Source organism: Vidua macroura, chromosome 2, assembly GCF_024509145.1.
Source record: "Vidua macroura isolate BioBank_ID:100142 chromosome 2, ASM2450914v1, whole genome shotgun sequence".
Classification (NCBI taxonomy): domain Eukaryota; kingdom Metazoa; phylum Chordata; class Aves; order Passeriformes; family Viduidae; genus Vidua; species Vidua macroura.
This window is the reverse complement of record NC_071572.1, coordinates 85,376,476-85,394,421: the sequence shown is the minus strand read 5'-3', so window position 1 is coordinate 85,394,421 and position 17,946 is coordinate 85,376,476. Positions and strand designations below refer to the sequence as shown.

At 34.5% G+C, this 17,946-nt stretch overlaps 1 protein-coding gene across 1 annotated transcript in view; it reads right to left on the bottom strand.

Moving 5' to 3' along the window:
* The window catches only part of CNTN5 (contactin 5), a 238,293-nt gene that overhangs the window by 181,868 nt on the left and 38,479 nt on the right, over positions 1-17,946 (bottom strand). The window contains exon 5 of the mRNA XM_053969809.1: positions 2,681-2,776. Within this exon, the coding sequence (XP_053825784.1) occupies positions 2,681-2,776 (96 nt within the window). The remainder of the gene's footprint in view (positions 1-2,680; positions 2,777-17,946) is intronic.

Genomic DNA, 17,946 nt, shown 5'->3' with positions numbered 1-17,946 from the left:
CAAGCTGAAGTTCTTGGACAAACTCATATGTAGTTATTGACTGGAGAGATTGAGGAATGGGATTCTGTTGAAGGACAAATTGCTTACGAGGTTGTGGAGAATTATCAGGCTGATATGGTATCATGGATTTATCTCCTGTGATAAGTAATTGAAAATTATTTCTAAAGGTGCTGATCAATGTGAATAAGTCAATGTCACAAAGCTTTACAGTGTTCATCCAGAAAAAAATTCTGTATCAACAAAAACACTGTCATAACTCATAGTCTTGTTAATTTGAGATGTTCACACATTGCAAACATGCTCTGAATAGTCTTTAGCTTAGATATATTCATTATAAAATCTCAGGATTCACATGAAAGTTTGTCTCCTGGGTGATTTTATTGTTCAAAAATTCTTAGGGCTACTTAAAAGATAATACTATCTTTGGAAATCAGACACAGAAACTAAAATGGAGTACCAAGAAACTGAATACTTAAAAAAATTTTAGATGTTCCTGCACACAAATCCGTGAAGTACTTCTGCTTGGCAAAAGACCTTTTTACCTGGAAATTTCATATTTATCGCTTAATTTCAGAATTGAATTCATACACTTCCCTCTGAAAATTCAGGTTTTGTTCAAAATTATTTTTTACAAGTGGACTCTGATCTGGCAGTCAACTTTCATTAATATTTTTTATTCTACTGCCAGGGCTTTGTGGAATTAATTTTTTTTGAAACATCATGAGGCCTGTGGAGGTAGCTCTCATACTTCCAGGGAGATTCCAGCCATTGTCTTAATACCACTTGCAGTTCTACCCCACTGCAGTACCACAAGAACTTACTGGCCCCTGTACTTTGCAGGTAAGAAGCTGGAAGCAAATTGCCTGTGATAGAATCACAGATTCATTTAGGTTGGAAAAGACCTCTAAGATCATTAAGTCCAAGCATTAAACTAGCACTAGTTCCATCAATAAACCATGTCCTTAATAGCCACATCTACACACTTTTCAAATACCTCCAGAATTGTGACTCCACGACTTCCCTGAGCAGCCTGTTCCAGGGCTTGACAACCCTTTGGATGAAGAACTGCATTACTTGCATTATGTAATGAACAAAAGGAAAGGAAGCTAGGTCCTCTTCCTATTCATAGGAGCTTGTGCTTACATCTGCATATCAGTGAAAATTTTCAGCTTTTGTTGATTACTTCATCACTCTGTAGAACCTTTTCTGGCTTAGCTATGGTGAAAAAATTGTGCCAACAGAGGATAAAATATTTTTCTGGAAGTAATTTTCCTGTTGGCATAACCTACTGGTACTCAAACAATATAAATTAAAACAACTGAATGCTCTTTCTGAGCACTGTAGTTTGCACAACAGGGGTTTTGCTGTCCCAGTGATGAAAATGAAAGATACTGGTTTTCACCATCAAAGGCAACGTCTGTGTAACGGTAGTGTTAAAATCTGACCAACTAAAACTCAGAAGCATAATTTCAGGAAAAGAATTCTAAATATTTTGATGATATATAAAGTTGTATTTTGTGGAATGGCAGCTCTTAAAAGGTGTATGACAATTTCACTCTTGATTAATGTCCATCTATCCTTTCAATCTCAGCTTGTTTGGGGAAATGAAATTCAGCTGCTCTGCTGAAACCATTGCTCACTTTTTCTGTCTACATCTTTTCCCTCTCAGTTTACTTATCACTATCTAGCCTTAACATCATGTACTTAATTGCATCATATAGACTGCAGTGTCAAACTCAGAAAGAGATTGTAGAGGTAACCACAAGAAGAGAATCTGCTCAGAAGGGAGAAGGGAGAAGGGAGAAAAGCAGAGAGATGGCATTGATAACTATAATACAGTAATAACAATTCTTGCAGCATAAATAGGTACTGAACACATTTTTCTAACAGAAACTCAGAGGAGATTTTATTTTCTGCAGATCTTCCATCTGCAATGTTACTTTTCTTCAGGCCCAAAATTTGGAGTAGAAAAATTCCCTCAGTACATACCTCATTTCCCAGAGAAGAAAAGGTTAGGCTATACTGCATCTACTGAAAAGCAAGTTATTCTGTCTAACATGGTGTCTCCAGGTGTTGTATGGCATACAAGTATAAGGATGTACCCAGCTGTCTACAGACTTTGGAGGAGCGTCAATTTGAAAAGAAAAAAAGTAACCTCTCTGGAATACCTATGCTTTCATGGGGGGATCCACAAGCATTTCATAGAATTTATGGTAATTCTGACTTTTAACAATGATACAGTTTTATGAAACTAAGTTATACAGTGAAAAGAAGTAACCAAATCATGTCTCTACTACTGAAAAGAAAATAAAATTTGTATTCAACAAAAGTATCATGACATTGCAATTTGGAGCAATTTCTGAAGGCTTCTAAACACTAAAAGCAATGTTCTGTGACCTCAAGGCAGCATATTCACTGTTGATGGCATGGAGACTATTGTTATATTCAATAATTCATTTTCTACCAGGAATTAAACAATCTTGTAACAGAAACTCTGCCGCTATTCATTGGCATTTGCAATATATGATCTTAAATTAGTCCTAAAAACTGTCAGAAGAATGGTGGATATCTCATCTTTGAAGTTCCACAATCAAATACATATTGTATCTAAAATCCTGAGCATCAAATAATGAGGAAACTGTAAAGGAGGAGAATAAATACAGGCTGCAGCCTACTGTACCTGGAGAATGAAGTGGAGGGGAGCACATCAGAACAACTCCTTGACCTTCACGTACAGATACAGCACTTCTTGTCCGACCACTAAAATTTCCCAGATCTATCAAGAGAACAGAGCATTTAATTACATACCAAAGATTTAAAATTTTGTAGCTACCGTGACTTCCATTTTATTTCCTCTTTTAAAGCTGACTGTTCCCTTTTTCATACCTTGATCTATAATAGGAGGGCCTGAAAAATAAATCTATTTCCATTACAAAAAATTCCATGTTGCATCAGCATTTTATTCCTTTTTAGTGCACTTGTATACAGTATCAAAAACAAAGCAGCAGACTATATACATATATATATACATATATATATATATATATATACACATATATACACACACATATATGTCTATATGACATTTACAGGTACATTTAATAGTGCTTTTATTTCCTTTTGCTATATCCTGCTTGATATTCTCCCTCAGTGCAAGGGATTCATACACAGTGAAAAAGAAGAAATACAACTGGAGGGAACACCTTCGCTAACATTCAGACTGATGACATTGCAGATCCCGTTTGGACAATGTAGATGGGACATGGTGATGACAGAAAGGAAAATCAACACATTGGTTCTAAAACTATAGGACATTTCTACTCTAGAGCACATTTGCTCTGTCAAATACTTTCCTTCTGATTTCTCTGATGCTATAAGCCCAAACCAGTTGTAGGTAAACATATTTTCCCTCAAAAAAGTTCCCCTTTATCAGGCTAATAAGAAACATTTCACTATTGGAACAAATTTTTTTTAATAAAGTTGTAGGGCAATGCTATGAACAGTTCATTGTGATTATTTAAAGCCTCTCAACCAGACGATCCTATTATTCCATTTACTACACAGAACACTCAACATGGATTCACATTTGGGGTGGATAGCAATGCTCTAGCATTTATATCTGTAGTAAAGAGATATGAGAGTTCAGTTCTGCCATTAGACTGGTGTCTTCACCCATTCCTCAGAGCCAGTGATGGTGTTTAAAACCTCTCTCAGGGATTTTCTAGAGACTCTTCTATCTGATGTGGATCAAGGTGAAGAGAGCAGCAACAAGATATCTTTGAAAAGGATACCGAAGCTTCAGCAAGCATTAAAGGAGGATTAGAAATATGAATAGATTGGGCCAGTGGGAGCTTCTCTCACTGACATTGAGTGACCTGTAGCCATACTTCCTAATTTCTGCATACAGCCCAGAGTGCTGGGATGAGCCAGACACCACCAAACAGTTTGAACAGGTGGAGCAGAATTATTCCTGTCTTAACTGCACTCAGTTGGCATTTCTCTATCAGATGCTGAAATTCCACATCTTGCTCCAGAACTAGTAGAGCATAAAATTGAAGTCCAATGATTTTCAAAAGTAATTTGAGTTGATTTTTCTTTCCCAAATTTCTAAATTATGCTTTGGGCACAGCCAGAGGATTAAAATTTATAGCCATTCAAATTTGTGCTGTCTTTGGCCAAAATAACTTAGTGTTTTGATTTCAACAGTAGGTATCATGCTTGAATAGAAAAAAGGTATGTAGGATCCAGTGGAATTCTTTTAAAATTAGAGTTACATTACAAAACTTTGAAAAATGTTGCTGGTCAATAGATAATTAAAATTTTAAATACTGTATTGCATATTGAAATGAGCACACCATGGGTTATAATACATTCTGGTGTAATTTCTCTCAAAAATGTCTCCTAATGCATATTACCTGACAGCATATTCTGCAGAAAAGTAATTATTATTTTGTGTTCAGAAAACAGTGGGCTGGTACATCCCTGCATGAAAAGTTTGGATGGGAGAACCTTTGAATATCTTTTCTTCCATTTCCTGCTTTGAATGTGCACTGGGATGGAAAAATATACTTTTTTACACCAAAGAAAACCAAAGATTCTTCCCTATTTTAAAATAAAAGTATTATGTATGACTCAAGTTTCTATTTGTTCAAAACAATTATTTTCAAACTAAAGGAGGAAAGTATCAAAGAGCTTTGAATTCCAGCTTTTTTTGCTATCTGTTGGTTCTGAATCAGATTTCTTGTTAGCATACAGCAAAAAAGAATTAGCAGGTACAAAAAAAGGATTTAGCTGTAAAACAAATAAATGGAGAGAAGCTTAAAAGGAAGGAAAGGTGAAGGATCATGCTTGCAGTTCCTCCACATTAAAGTAATAAATGCAATAAGAAAAAAATCAAATTAATGGAAAATGTATTTACTTTCTTGTAAATCTCAGCCATTACATATCTATCCACACTGGAAAAAAAAAAGGCAGCTACTAAAAATTTGTACAAACACCTTTAATTTCACTTTAAAACTCTGAAGAGGTAGATAATAAAAGAAAGGGTAGACAGAACCCAGCTTTAGAGGTGGGAACTGTAACCTCTTACACAGTGTCACCAACGTTCGGTTCATTACTCTTGCTGCAGTATAAACCTGCAGCACATGTGACATGTCAGAATGCCCCACACAGAACGAGTCTGTCCTTCATCTTATTATGATGTATATCGTTGATTGATAAGAAAATGCCTTCTTGTGCTCTATAGGTGTTCATCTTTTGCCCTGAAATATTAATTTACTCATATCTCAGTGCTAATGGCAAAGATGATAACATATACTATGTTTTTTTTCAAAGCAGTTCCTGGGGTTCAGCTACATAACTCCCATGCTCTTTAATATAAGAAACAGCATTGACCACTTTGAAAAAAATGTAATTTGTGCCAGCCACCATGTCTACTGTAACTTACTATTAACAATATATATGCAAGCCACACAACGCACATTTAGATAGAGTGCATGTGGCAGGAGTAACCAAATTTCCTTTACTGCTGATAAATTATTCAATTAAAAAATTTATGTAGTGTCACTAGTGTGCAACCTGTGAGACAGGAGTGGTCTCCACTGTAAAAGGGAAATAGTAGAGAAATTCCAGAGCTACTGATGATGCCAGATATTAAATCCAATGGGTTTGGTGCAGTGCTTTCTGGATGTCAAATTTACACTGCAAATGCATTTACATTAGCTCAGTGTAGTAGTTGATCTTTGAAAGAAGTTATAAACTTTGGAAAACATTTATATATCTGATCCAAAGGAACTGCCAGGTAGTGCAGCTCTCTCCACAGTGGCTATTCCCATTTTTTGGAAACGAGCTAAAGCATGGGTTTTGCTCAGCACATATACTTATGTATTGATATGCATTTTGGAACAATGACATCACCACAAGACTATCAGTTTTAACAAGACTCAGCAGAAAAGGAAACACTTCCACAGAAAGTGAAAGGAGTAAAGGAAAATAAATGAGAAAAACCTCAAGGCAGTCGAAGCAACCAGAAGACCTTTGCATGTCTAACAACAAAATAAACATTTAAATAAAAGGGGAAATGTTCTGCCATTGACAGAAGGCCTTTTACAAAAGTTGGAGCAGTTTTTATCACTTAATGGCCTTCCAAGTCACCTTCACTGCAGTTTGCATTTTAGCTATGTGCAGGAGGGATCATTGATTCACTGTGTTCATCAGCTTGCTGCAGCTAATGGGGGCAACAGGGTTTTGTGACCCAGTCAACAGTTGAGGGGTAACTGCTATGAAATTAGGAACAAATTAAAGATAAAAAACAGATCTTGTTTTTATTGTAGGCAATTATTGCTTGGTAACCTAGAATGAAAGATGCAAAAGTCTCTGTACTTCATTATCAGTGACTTAAACCAGAAAATTTAGCTTTAAAGTAGAAATTAGATTGGTGCAGAACAATGTCCTCTGCCAGCTAGGTTCTGTAAGTTTAAACTATTTTATATGCAAATTTATTATGGAGTTTAAAATGGACATAATATGATATGTATTAAAATGTTTAAAGACATATCCTGAAGATACCCAAAGACAAGTATAAAGCAGGCAATATTCTTTCCAATAAGGTAAAAATAGCTCTACACAAGGAGAGATTCTTCTGTCAGGCCAAGGACAAACTTATTTATTGCATTGTCACAAAGAGAGGGTAGCCTGCCTCTCCTTGGATTTGAAAGACAGGATGAAGAAATAGACCTTGAGCTGGAATTGTAGCTCTTTAAAAAAGGTAAGATTTACAGGGAAAAGAATTCTATTAAAACATGTTTTTCAAAATCCCATTATAACCTAAATCAAAAACATGGTTTGACTGTACACTCTAAACAATGGAAAATATGAATGTTCTGTTTAATAACCCACAAACACAAGCTATAGAAGAATGAAAGGTGGGTATTGAAAAGATATCACATGTGATTGTATAGGAAAGTTTTATACACTTATATACACTTATTTTCTAGGAATACCAGATTAAGTAGGTAGAGCTGTATTAGTAGAATCACTCATTTGACCCAAGAGTAACTTTTAATACTGAAATTATATACTAGAAAAAGTGTGAAAGAAAGTTCAGGGAAAAAGATTTCTACCATGACAGAAACATCATCTCACCATTGATAATGGGAAAAGCATACATCTTGAACTTTCAAAAATCACATTACAATATGACTTTGAGGTGACAAAATAAGGGCAAGATCCAAACACTTTAGAATGTATCATGCCTATTATCATTGCTGCTTCTATTATTTATTACCAGAAAGAATTTACTCCTTCATGGATCATCAGACTGACCTGATGTGAAAAAGGTCATTTTTTTTTTTTCTCAGAGAAGTTACTATGCAAAAAGAGAAATAGAGAGAGCATAGAGAAACAATGATGCAGTTCAAGCCTGCATGACAGCAACCCTCTCTCTGTGTACATCTGCAGAGCCATTAAGGAGTTTTAAGGAAAGGGGGTTGATGCACAGATTTTTTCAGGGAGTACCGATGAAAGGTGACAAGGAACTCAGGAGAATGTTTAAAGACTTCTCTCTGAAAATGTGAAAAACAGAGAAAGGAGACACAAGATACTGTACTTATATTTAAACTAGCATCTTCAGAATCATTCTCAGCTACTACAAGATATTTTTTTCTCAGAAAAAAAAAATAAATAATGAATAATGGTGCTGTGTTCTTGCAAAAACAAAACACTTTTTTATGCACATGTATCAGCATGAAATTTAATGTATGCACTATTGATTCATTACCCCTGAACTAAATTTTTTCTATGAAAGGCAAATAAATAGTCAAATAAAGGAACATTTTTCTGTCCTTAATGACATATTTCTATAATTTTTATAAATGATAACAATTTAAAAATACCTGGTTTACTGTTTATTGTTCTTCATTTAATTGTATGTCATGGCTATGCTTAGCTGTTTTACTTTCTAAGTAGAAACATTTTTTTATACTTTCTACATTTCCTATCACAGTGAAGTCATGAATTCATAAACGTGGCAAATACCTTCTAACACAATACAGTATATTAGAGACATAATTTAACTATCCTAGTGTCCTGGTTTTGTCTGAAATACAGTTAATTTTCTTCTTAGTAGCTGGTGCCATGCTGTGTTTTGGATTTATGTGAATAATGTTGACAAAACATTGATGTGCTTGTTGTTGCTGAGCAGTGATTATCTGAAATCAAGGACTTTTTAGTGCTTCATGCTCTGTCAGTGAGGAGGGCAAAAGAAGCTGGGAGGTAGCATGGCCAGGCCAGCTGACCCGGTCTGGCCAGAGGGATATTCCATAGCACAGAGCATCCTGCTCAGTGTATGAACTGGGGGAAGTTGGTCGGAAGGCACCGATCGCTGCTGGGGGACTGGTTGGGCATCAGTCAGTGGGTGGTGAATAACTGCACTGTGCATCTCTGTTTTCCCTTGGGTTTTGTTCCATTCTCTTTCTGTTTTCTCCTTTTTAATTACAATTTGTATTACTATTGTTAGCACTATAAGTATTATTTTTGTTGTTATTATTATATTGTACTGTATTTCAGTTGTTAATATATATAACTATTCCCTAAATTGATTTATAGAATCATGGATTAAATCTAGTGCAATTATTTTTCTTTTTCATTCCCATATTGGATGATTTATATTTATTAATTATTATTAATTAAAAAACTTAAATTTTTATGAGACAAAAACAGGCTAGTTCACTATTTACCATGCCATACTTTTTAAAAGAGAATACTTTACATTTCAATTAAAATATTCACTACTTGTGATCCTACACAGATTTTATATAAATTATGAATTGATATGCATCTTCCACTGTTTTTTCTTGTCTAACTACTCATTTTTTCTGTAATCTAATCTTGCATGGAGAGACAGCCCAGGAAGTTTGAGGAAATTCATAGCATTGAAGAATTTTTCCTTTTGTTACACCTAGTTTCAATAACATCAATTATTACAATCAGTATCATCAATAAAGCTTAATTCTCCCCCTAGCCTTGAGAAAAAAGGTCATTTGTAGGTACCAAATCTCCCTGAACTTCAGTAGGATTTCTGCATTCATAAATCCTGAAGTACTGGACCAAAGTGAATTAGAAGAAATATTTACATACAGAATAAAATAACAGGATTATGTTGAAAACTCCAGAGCTACTATATGATTCAACTTGGCATGTTAAGTTCACAATAATTAGGATGTTCATGGTTACAGTTGTTGATGGTTATGATTAATTAGTTATAATCATTCTGTGTCTGTCAGGTTTCACCTCTCCTCACATGAATTATTTCAGCTCGCTTCTCAGCTGTCTTTCACGTCTGCATAATGAAATTTCCAGGCAAAACACAGAATCAAGTGGAAATATTATAGTTAAGCATTTTTCATCCTTTCATTCTGTCATTTAGAAGCAATAACTAAAACCAAACAAATAAGGAAACAATCTTAAGCAACAAATGAAAAATTTTCAAATGCAGATTCCAACATTTAACCACCAAAGTTGGCCAATAAATAGTACTGCTTTCAGGGCTTCTCAGAAAACAAATTTTTTCACTTAAGTAATATATGCAATATAATTTTTTTAAACACATTGTTTTACATAATGTTATCTGCATCTTGAGAAACACACATTTGTATTTCCAACCTTTTCCATAGAAGTTCCTGACACTAACCTGTATACATCCTGTGCACGAGTCTACTTTCCTATTTTTTTCCTTTCTTCCTATGAGTCTTCCTTCCCTTTTTGTTCATTTCTCTTTTAATAACTTTTTTCCAATTAAATTAATTACAAACATTCAAGGAAATATTGCAAACAATCTTTAATTTTGTTGTGAGTTTCTTCAACTGGATGTGACTTTTCCTTCTTTTAATTAGCAATTAAAGATCACGGTCAGTAGGGATTTTGGAAGATTAAACACAAAATGGCTCATAGTACAGTTTCTTATCATTCAAAACTGTAAAATATGAAATGGACAGTGACTAATCTCCATACAGTTTATTGGAAAATTCCTGTGTAGGTGTTGGGGCTTACAGGAAGCTGTAACAGAAGTACACAGAAAAAAACTTTTCCTACCCTCTGGGTGAACAAGTAATTACTTGTTCTGTATTTCATGGAGCTAATTCATAATAGAAATTGCACTAAAACATTTCTTATATGTATTTATTACCTTTAGTTCATTGATTCTACTCCTAAAATAATATAATGGTGACAAAGGAAGTAAGCTTTCCCAAGATCAGAAGTGATGGCACAGAGCTCATCTAAATTAAAAACTTTACAGCTTCCACAGTATCTGTATTTGAGACTATCTTGCTGGCATGATGCAGACAAAGAATCTGCAGGAAATAAAAGAAAAGCCTGACCTCCCAGGGTCCTTGTTATGAAGATAATATGTAAGATGTTTCATAGTGTCATAGTTACTAGTCTTTTTATTTTCTCCCCTGAATTCTTCATAATTTGTTTCAGAATGTCATTATATGCAAGAACTGAGTTAAATATCTGAGAACCACTGCTCAGATCTAAGGTTTGGAATGTGGCATGATTGTTCAGGTTTCAGTAACAGCTGGAGGCTTGTAGACACCATTTCCATGAGACATGACATATCAAATTCTGACTCCACTCTAGACAGGTCATTTTGCTGCACTGACTTTTCACCAGACTAATGTGTATAAATGCCTCCATACTTCACTTCTGCTTTGTCATAAAGAAAAGAAGAAGGTCATAATCTCCCAGAAATTATTTATTTGATCTTCTCTAAGAGTTGTAGTGCTCAGCATGACCTACAAGTCAATTGTGACAAGATAACTAAGTGCTTGGACACATCCAAGGAGTAAATCTGGAAGACCTTGGTCTCAGCTGAATAGCTTAACTGGAAATGAAGGCCTTGCAAACATAGAGAGCTTGTTGTTACATATGATGCTAAGTAGTGTTTTTGATAAAACAGTTTGTTCTGGAGCATGTTATTCTGCTTAATATCAGGGTAGTATCAGCCACTGAAAATCACAGTTTAGGATATGAGCATGTAATTTTAGAAGTAAGAGTCATCCAATAAATTGTCACTAGTCAGCTGAGCAACTATAAATTGCCATCTATGTATTTTGATCTTTTCAATCTGTAATCTGTACCACATTAATTAATTAATAGCCCTGTGAAGGTGGTCTGAACATTCCTTTAATGATCTAATGTGTTGCAAATGAATGGCACAATATTTATTTATTTTTCTGATCAGAAAAGATAAACATTTTTATGTTTAATAATTTCATAAAGTCTTGGCTAAAGCAGTTTCAAATGCTTTCTAAAAGGCATTTACTTCTCCCATCTCTCTCTTTTCACTCTAATGTTATTCCCCTATGTCTTATTTTCTAATTCTGCACATATTAGCATCAGAGAGCTTGCATAAGATGGAGCTCCTCTCCTCTCCTCTCCTCTCCTCTCCTCTCCTCTCCTCTCCTCTCCTCTCCTCTCCTCTCCTCTCCTCTCCTCTCCTCTCCTCTCCTCTCCTCTCCTCTCCTCTCCTCTCCTCTCCTCTCCTCTCCTCTCCTCTCCTCTCCTCTCCTCTCCTCTCCTCTCCTCTCCTCTCCTCTCCTCTCCTCTCCTCTCCTCTCCTCTCCTCTCCTCTCCTCTCCTCTCCTCTCCTCTCCTCTCCTCTCCTCTCCTCTCCTCTCCTCTCCTCTCCTCTCCTCTCCTCTCCTCTCCTCTCCTCTCCTCTCCTACCATAGCATCATGCAGACCGCCATGTAGAGACAAAGTTGCACAAAGATGTAATCACAGCTTTAGGAACGTGCATCAGGCAGCAATCGCTCAGCAGTTCATCTGATCTTTTAGCTCCTTTGCCACCTGTCACTATTATATATTATTACCCACTGATCAATAGAAATAAAACTAAAATATGTTTCCTGAACTATGTTGGTTAGGGGGTCCACAATACTGATTGATTTCTTTAAGCAATCTAATAATTGCTTCTCTTTTTAACTGATCTTCCTAGAGCAAGGCAAATTGCTACCAGGTATGTCCCAGCTATAACTTTTTTTAATGACTTTTGGTACTGAAACTAAATGCAAGCAAAGCTGTAAGGCTGCTGATTTTGAAGCTGTGGGCAATTTGGTAATATTTCTAATGTAGTGGGGAAGAACAGCAGGACATTGTATTGACAATACAATGTTCGAGAGTATCAAATACTAGACCATGGTGTCTAATCCTGCAGCTATTCCTAACCATAGTAACATACAATCCTTTAAAAAACAAAACAGAACAAAGCAAAAAATCCTGGACAGATATTTCTGGAGAAGCTAACTGACCTTGCAAACAGGACAGGTCTGGGCATCCTACCAAGGAACCATACTTCCTCCTAATTAATAAAAATGAATTACACAGCATTTGTAAGACTGAAAGCTATCATTGACGATAATCACAGTCCTATATTTAGACAAAGCTTTGCCACACGTAAGCATGGTGCAGTACAGCTATTGAGTAGTGTGGGTAAAATTAACCACTGAGACAGTAAAAAAAAAAAATAGAAAAAAAAAAAGAAAAATAAGAAAAAAAAAAGTATAAATTTCAGGCTGGAGAAGATTTGGGCCCTGAATACATTAATTCTCCATGGAATAGGAAAACTTTTGTTGCAGTAATCAGACCCATAGTACTGGCCTAGTAAGAAGGTACCATAAAGGAGTTATAACAGATATTCAGAGACAGTCAGACATTAAAGAGGATATGGGGGAAATTGCTGAAAGGGTCTAGCCATTTTAAATATATGATGTGCTTTTGGTAGAACAGAGTAAATACACCATCAGAAAAAGAATCCAAGGTTCTGTCTTGAATAGACAATATAAAGAAAGCAAAAATTCAATTCAGGAAAACAAAAGAGGCAATGTGTTGAAAAAATATTGTCTGAATTTTATACTGAAGTAGACCAAATAATTAGAGACTGTGAAATGAAAACTGTGAAGGGGAATCTCCAGATTTTAATATTATGAATTTATGTAAAGAATTAATTGGATAGTAATGAATATTAAATGGAAAATCCGGGAAACAAAATCCCAGGATTAAGTGGTTACAGATCAACAGTTTTTTCAGAAGTGTTGGCAGATGATCATTGACTAGCTTAGAACAAATAGATCTGTAAACTCAGATGTGCTGAAAGGATTGTTTCTGAATGTGGTATTAATTTACAAAGGACCTAATAGAGCTCACAAAAAAATAATAGGTGAAATTTTGCATATGTGTGTCTGAAATATTTCAGGGGTAAAATCTTACTCATACCTGTCAGCTTCTAGATAAGTTAACATTATATGTTATAAAAGTAATTTGTTTTCCCCAGCTCCAGTGAGAATGGTAGTTGTTTTCAGCAGAAAGTGCTGGGACTTTGCTGTCTGAAAATCAGGTCCTTTGAAAACTTCTCTGTCAGATAAGTATGATGTGTTTTTCTGATGCCATACTTGTAAAAAGAGGCTGATAAATGTGAAAGGCTTTAGAGAAAAGTTATGAGATTAATTTGCATTACACAAAACATATTACAGTGATAAATGCCTAAAGATTAAAAAAAAATCTGATGGAGTTAAAGGTGAGAAAAACAGTTTTCATAATTTCTTTTTCTTAAAAGAATATATCCTAGTTTCTGAATCAGTCTCCTAGTGAGTTCAACTGATCCTACAAATAAGCTTCATGTGATTCCTGCAATTCCATCCTAGAAATGATTCCCTTGGACTTAGTTTGTATACTGATTTAAGTATGTGCATAATTGTTTCCATGGGGTGGAATATAATTTTTAATATAAATATCCATGCATAAATTTTTTTCATGAACAGTAATAGCAAACTAAGACATACTCTTAAAAATATAAAAATAATAGAAATATTAAGGCTTTTCAGTGATATGTGGGACATCACAGGAAAATGGTACCAGATTATTGCAGTATTATTACTTTAATAATGATTGATGAAATCTCTTTTGAAGGAGTGACATGTAAGAAAACGATACCTAAATACCTGGGTAGAATTGCATCCATATTATCAGTGTAATATAATATTAACTACTTTGTTTAATTCATTGTAACTCACTCTACAAGTTGCACACTCTGAGGACATGAATTGGATTTTTATCAGTTTAATTGAAAATTATTGACAAGAATAACCTCAGTGATAGTATACTTTAATTTTATCCAAGTCAATCACTAGTAGATATAAGTTTCCAATTAACAATGCAAGAAAAGATTTTAGAATAAAAATAACTATAATGAAGTTCACTACTAGTAAAAACATCATGTTAGAGTATTCATACTTACTGATTCAGATAGTCACATCATAAATATCTATGGCCTACCAAATTTTAATAAAATGTAAGCAAACCTAAAATGAATACTATAGTGACTAAATAATGGTAACTAGTAATTGAGGAGGTTTATATGTGATTATACTTATAGGTAACAATTTGGTGTTGATGTTGAAAAAGACTTTTTAAAGATTGATTTTTGCATAAATGATTTTGAATGTAATGAAATAAAATCTTAAATTGTTATCCCTATTATTTGAGCTTAATTTTTTTTTCTTGGAAGAAGTTATTTCCTTCTAACATTTTACAAAAGAACAGTTGCCTTATAGCTATATCTGAGCCAGCTATCCTAGTCTTCCTTTCAAGGCAATGCAAAGAAATAGACACTTCAAAGGCCTGATTCATTTGACCTATTTTAGATGTCAACTTGACATGAATGAATTGCATCCCAGTAGTGCATCAGATTAAGTAGGAAATCAAAACAATTAGATCAGTTGCAGCTGCCTATGGTGTTGACAGTATGACATTAAAGGAGAATGAATAAAGTGTATTCAGAGGCAATTTACTATTTCCTTGATCTTCAGATTGTTTTCTCAACATAATTATTTTGCCTACGGTGCCCTGATAAACTAAGTATAAGATGGTAAAGGATTCCTCTCATATATATATCAGAAAAGTAACAAAAGGCAAATATAAATTTTTTAAACTGTATTGGACCTTTGTAAGTAAACGCTCTCTTACTCTTATCAGTAAAGTAGTGATCTAACCAATTTTTTAAAGTCATATAGGAGATTAAGATATAAGAATAGTAGTTTTGAAATAATGTCTAAATAAAGATAAATTCAGCCCTTAACCTCATAGTCTTTCTTATTGTGGCACTAATTGTGTGCAAAGATACTGCTCCTGAGGGACAAAGATGATAGCTCTAAACTTAAAGCAACTTGTATATACATGTGTTTATGTATGTGTTTCATATTATTCTCCATTATAGAAAGTCTAAATGTTACTTATTAAAGGATTTTACATTGACATTTAGAAGAACTTTACAATGTGAGGAACTCCATCTTCTGGCTACCTGTTTGGTGACTAATGTACATATAGAGGAAAACTTCAAGCTCAGTTTGCTGAGCCTAATCTACTGCACCTAGGGAAGACACTTACTGGAGAAAAGAGGATAATAGAATTAGCACCACCTTAATGCTGCAATAAATGTTCATCTTAAGATGACTCAGAGATTTCATCCAGCATGCAAAAATCAGCCAGCATTTTCTACTTATTGTTCTTAGTTCAGTGGAAACAAAAAGCTTTCAAAATAAGGAAGATATATTGTTATATATCTACTTTATGGCATTGACTTTACAAAGAGTGTAGGAAACTATCTCCTTCTTATAGAAACACTTGTAATGTCAGAGAAGAGATGCCTGTGGGTAGGTATTGATTTTAAGTAGACAGCAGAAAAGATGTTTGCTTATCGTATAAACCTGCTCCTCATCCTCACAAATGCAGCTTGAGTACTTCTATCTGTAAAATCCTTCCTTTTAAATGCCAGAAACATTTCCAAATTATTTGAGCGCTTTGTTCTCTTTAGTTAGAATTGAATAGGAACTTATGAGATACACATGATGGGATGTATGTACAAAGGCTAAAAATGTTTTCTAATTAGAAGTGGAACAGTCCTTGAATTCTCAGTGGGTCATAAGAGGTGTTGCAAAAATGTATTGTTGGTCAATACAAGCCTAGTGCTTTTATGAAGATTTGAATTAAGCACTTGAAGCTGGAGATGCAATGTGGGCCATTACAAATTCTGAGAGACAGCACAAGCAAATGTTCTGAAGTTTGGAAATAACTGTTGTAAAAATAATACACACACACACACACACACACACACACACACAAAACCCTGCCCAAATAGCAGACTCAAGAGGCCAAAGGCAAAAGAAACAGACATAAGGTAAAATAATATGATAATGGAAATTATAATAACACAGTGACATCTCATAGATGAAATCAGTTCTTTCAAAAAGTTTACCTTGAAAAATATAAATTTTAATACAACATAAATGGAGTTAAGTCCTTCAACAAAATACACCCATTTATACGTTTGGTTTTTTTTCTTCATTAGTTTGATATTACTTTTGTTTATCCCCCACTTTATTTGGTTTCTTTGTTTTCTAGTTAATGGAATGGTTGTGTTCATGGTCACTGGGATTACTGGAAAAATAAATGGAATTCCACTTTTATTTTCTTTACAGTTTTTCTGAGGTGTCATTTTGTCTTCTTATATTACTACAGTGAATTTCTCTGGAAGACTTGTGATTTCCTGAAGCATTTTGTAGACAAAAACAATGACTGGTCAGTCTTGTTAGATCTTATAGACACTGCCTTTCAGTAGAGCTGGCATAGATGCTCATGGCACAATGCCCGTAGAGAAGGCACGTCAAACACTTTGGAGATGGAGGCAATAAAAATTCTGTTTACCTCCAGCAGATTGCTCAATAGCTTTTTGCTAAAACAGCTCCTGTCCAGCCTTTTTCTTACATAATGTAAAATGTAATTTCCAGAATCATTAAGTAATCTTTCATGAAATGTAATTTTAAAAAACCCAGAAAACATTTGAATAGATTTTGGTTAAAGACAAGTAAGTGTCTATTGCTTAGCTAGCATCATCCTAAGCATTCACATTAAAAAGTCTCAGGGAAGGTTCACAGACCTTACCATGTCCTTGTTTTTTATGTTCCTGTGTAAATAAGAGAAGCGAAATGTGATTTATTCAAGGATATACATACTCATGCATTTGAGAATATATTCCAAGGTTGTTTCACATTGAGGGCCTACACTAGTCAATTATATCCATGACAAAAAAATGCATACAATTTTTGCAAGTATTCTGAGAAGATTTCTGGTACCATTCCAGTGCATTAATGGTAGGCACACATATGTACTGTGGAATGATGGCTTGTCATTCAGAAAACATACAGCCAAACAACCTTTCAGAGGCTGTCATTCAGACTGATTCTGAAACTAGGTCCTTTGTCATTTGCTTTGTAACATGGATATTTTTATGTGGCATCTGATTCCAGAAGCTTTCACAAGACTCTTCCAAAAGTAATGTTCTACAGATGATGAATTCTAGTCTATATATGGACCCAAATTGCTTATCTGGGCATGGAAGATCAAGCTTAGTGTATCCTCCGATCTGAGAGAAAATTTTCAGGTGTAGCTCAGAAAAAATAACTTACAACATTTCAAGAAGGACATCTACTGTAGGTGGAAATCATAATCTTGTGTTTAGCATACAAATACAAATTTGAAAAGCCATTTCACTATAGTGGACTAAAATAATTACCATTTTCTCTGTACTTTATCTTACAGCAAATAAATTTGCCTACACTCACATTACAATATGTAATGTTTCCAAAAGGTATGCCTACTCTTACTGGTCACAGCATAAAAACAGTATTAAAAGGGGGAAATTTGGAATTCTTTTGCCATTTTTAATGTAATTAATTTCTGAAAGAACAAGTGCAGTAGACAAATACTCTTTTTTATGCTCTCCTCTATGTTCTTAAATTCCATAAATCCTGGGACATGAATCTGTTGTTTCATAAGGGAAGGATGCAGGACATAGATCTATATTTTATGATTCAGATGGTATGTAGAAAT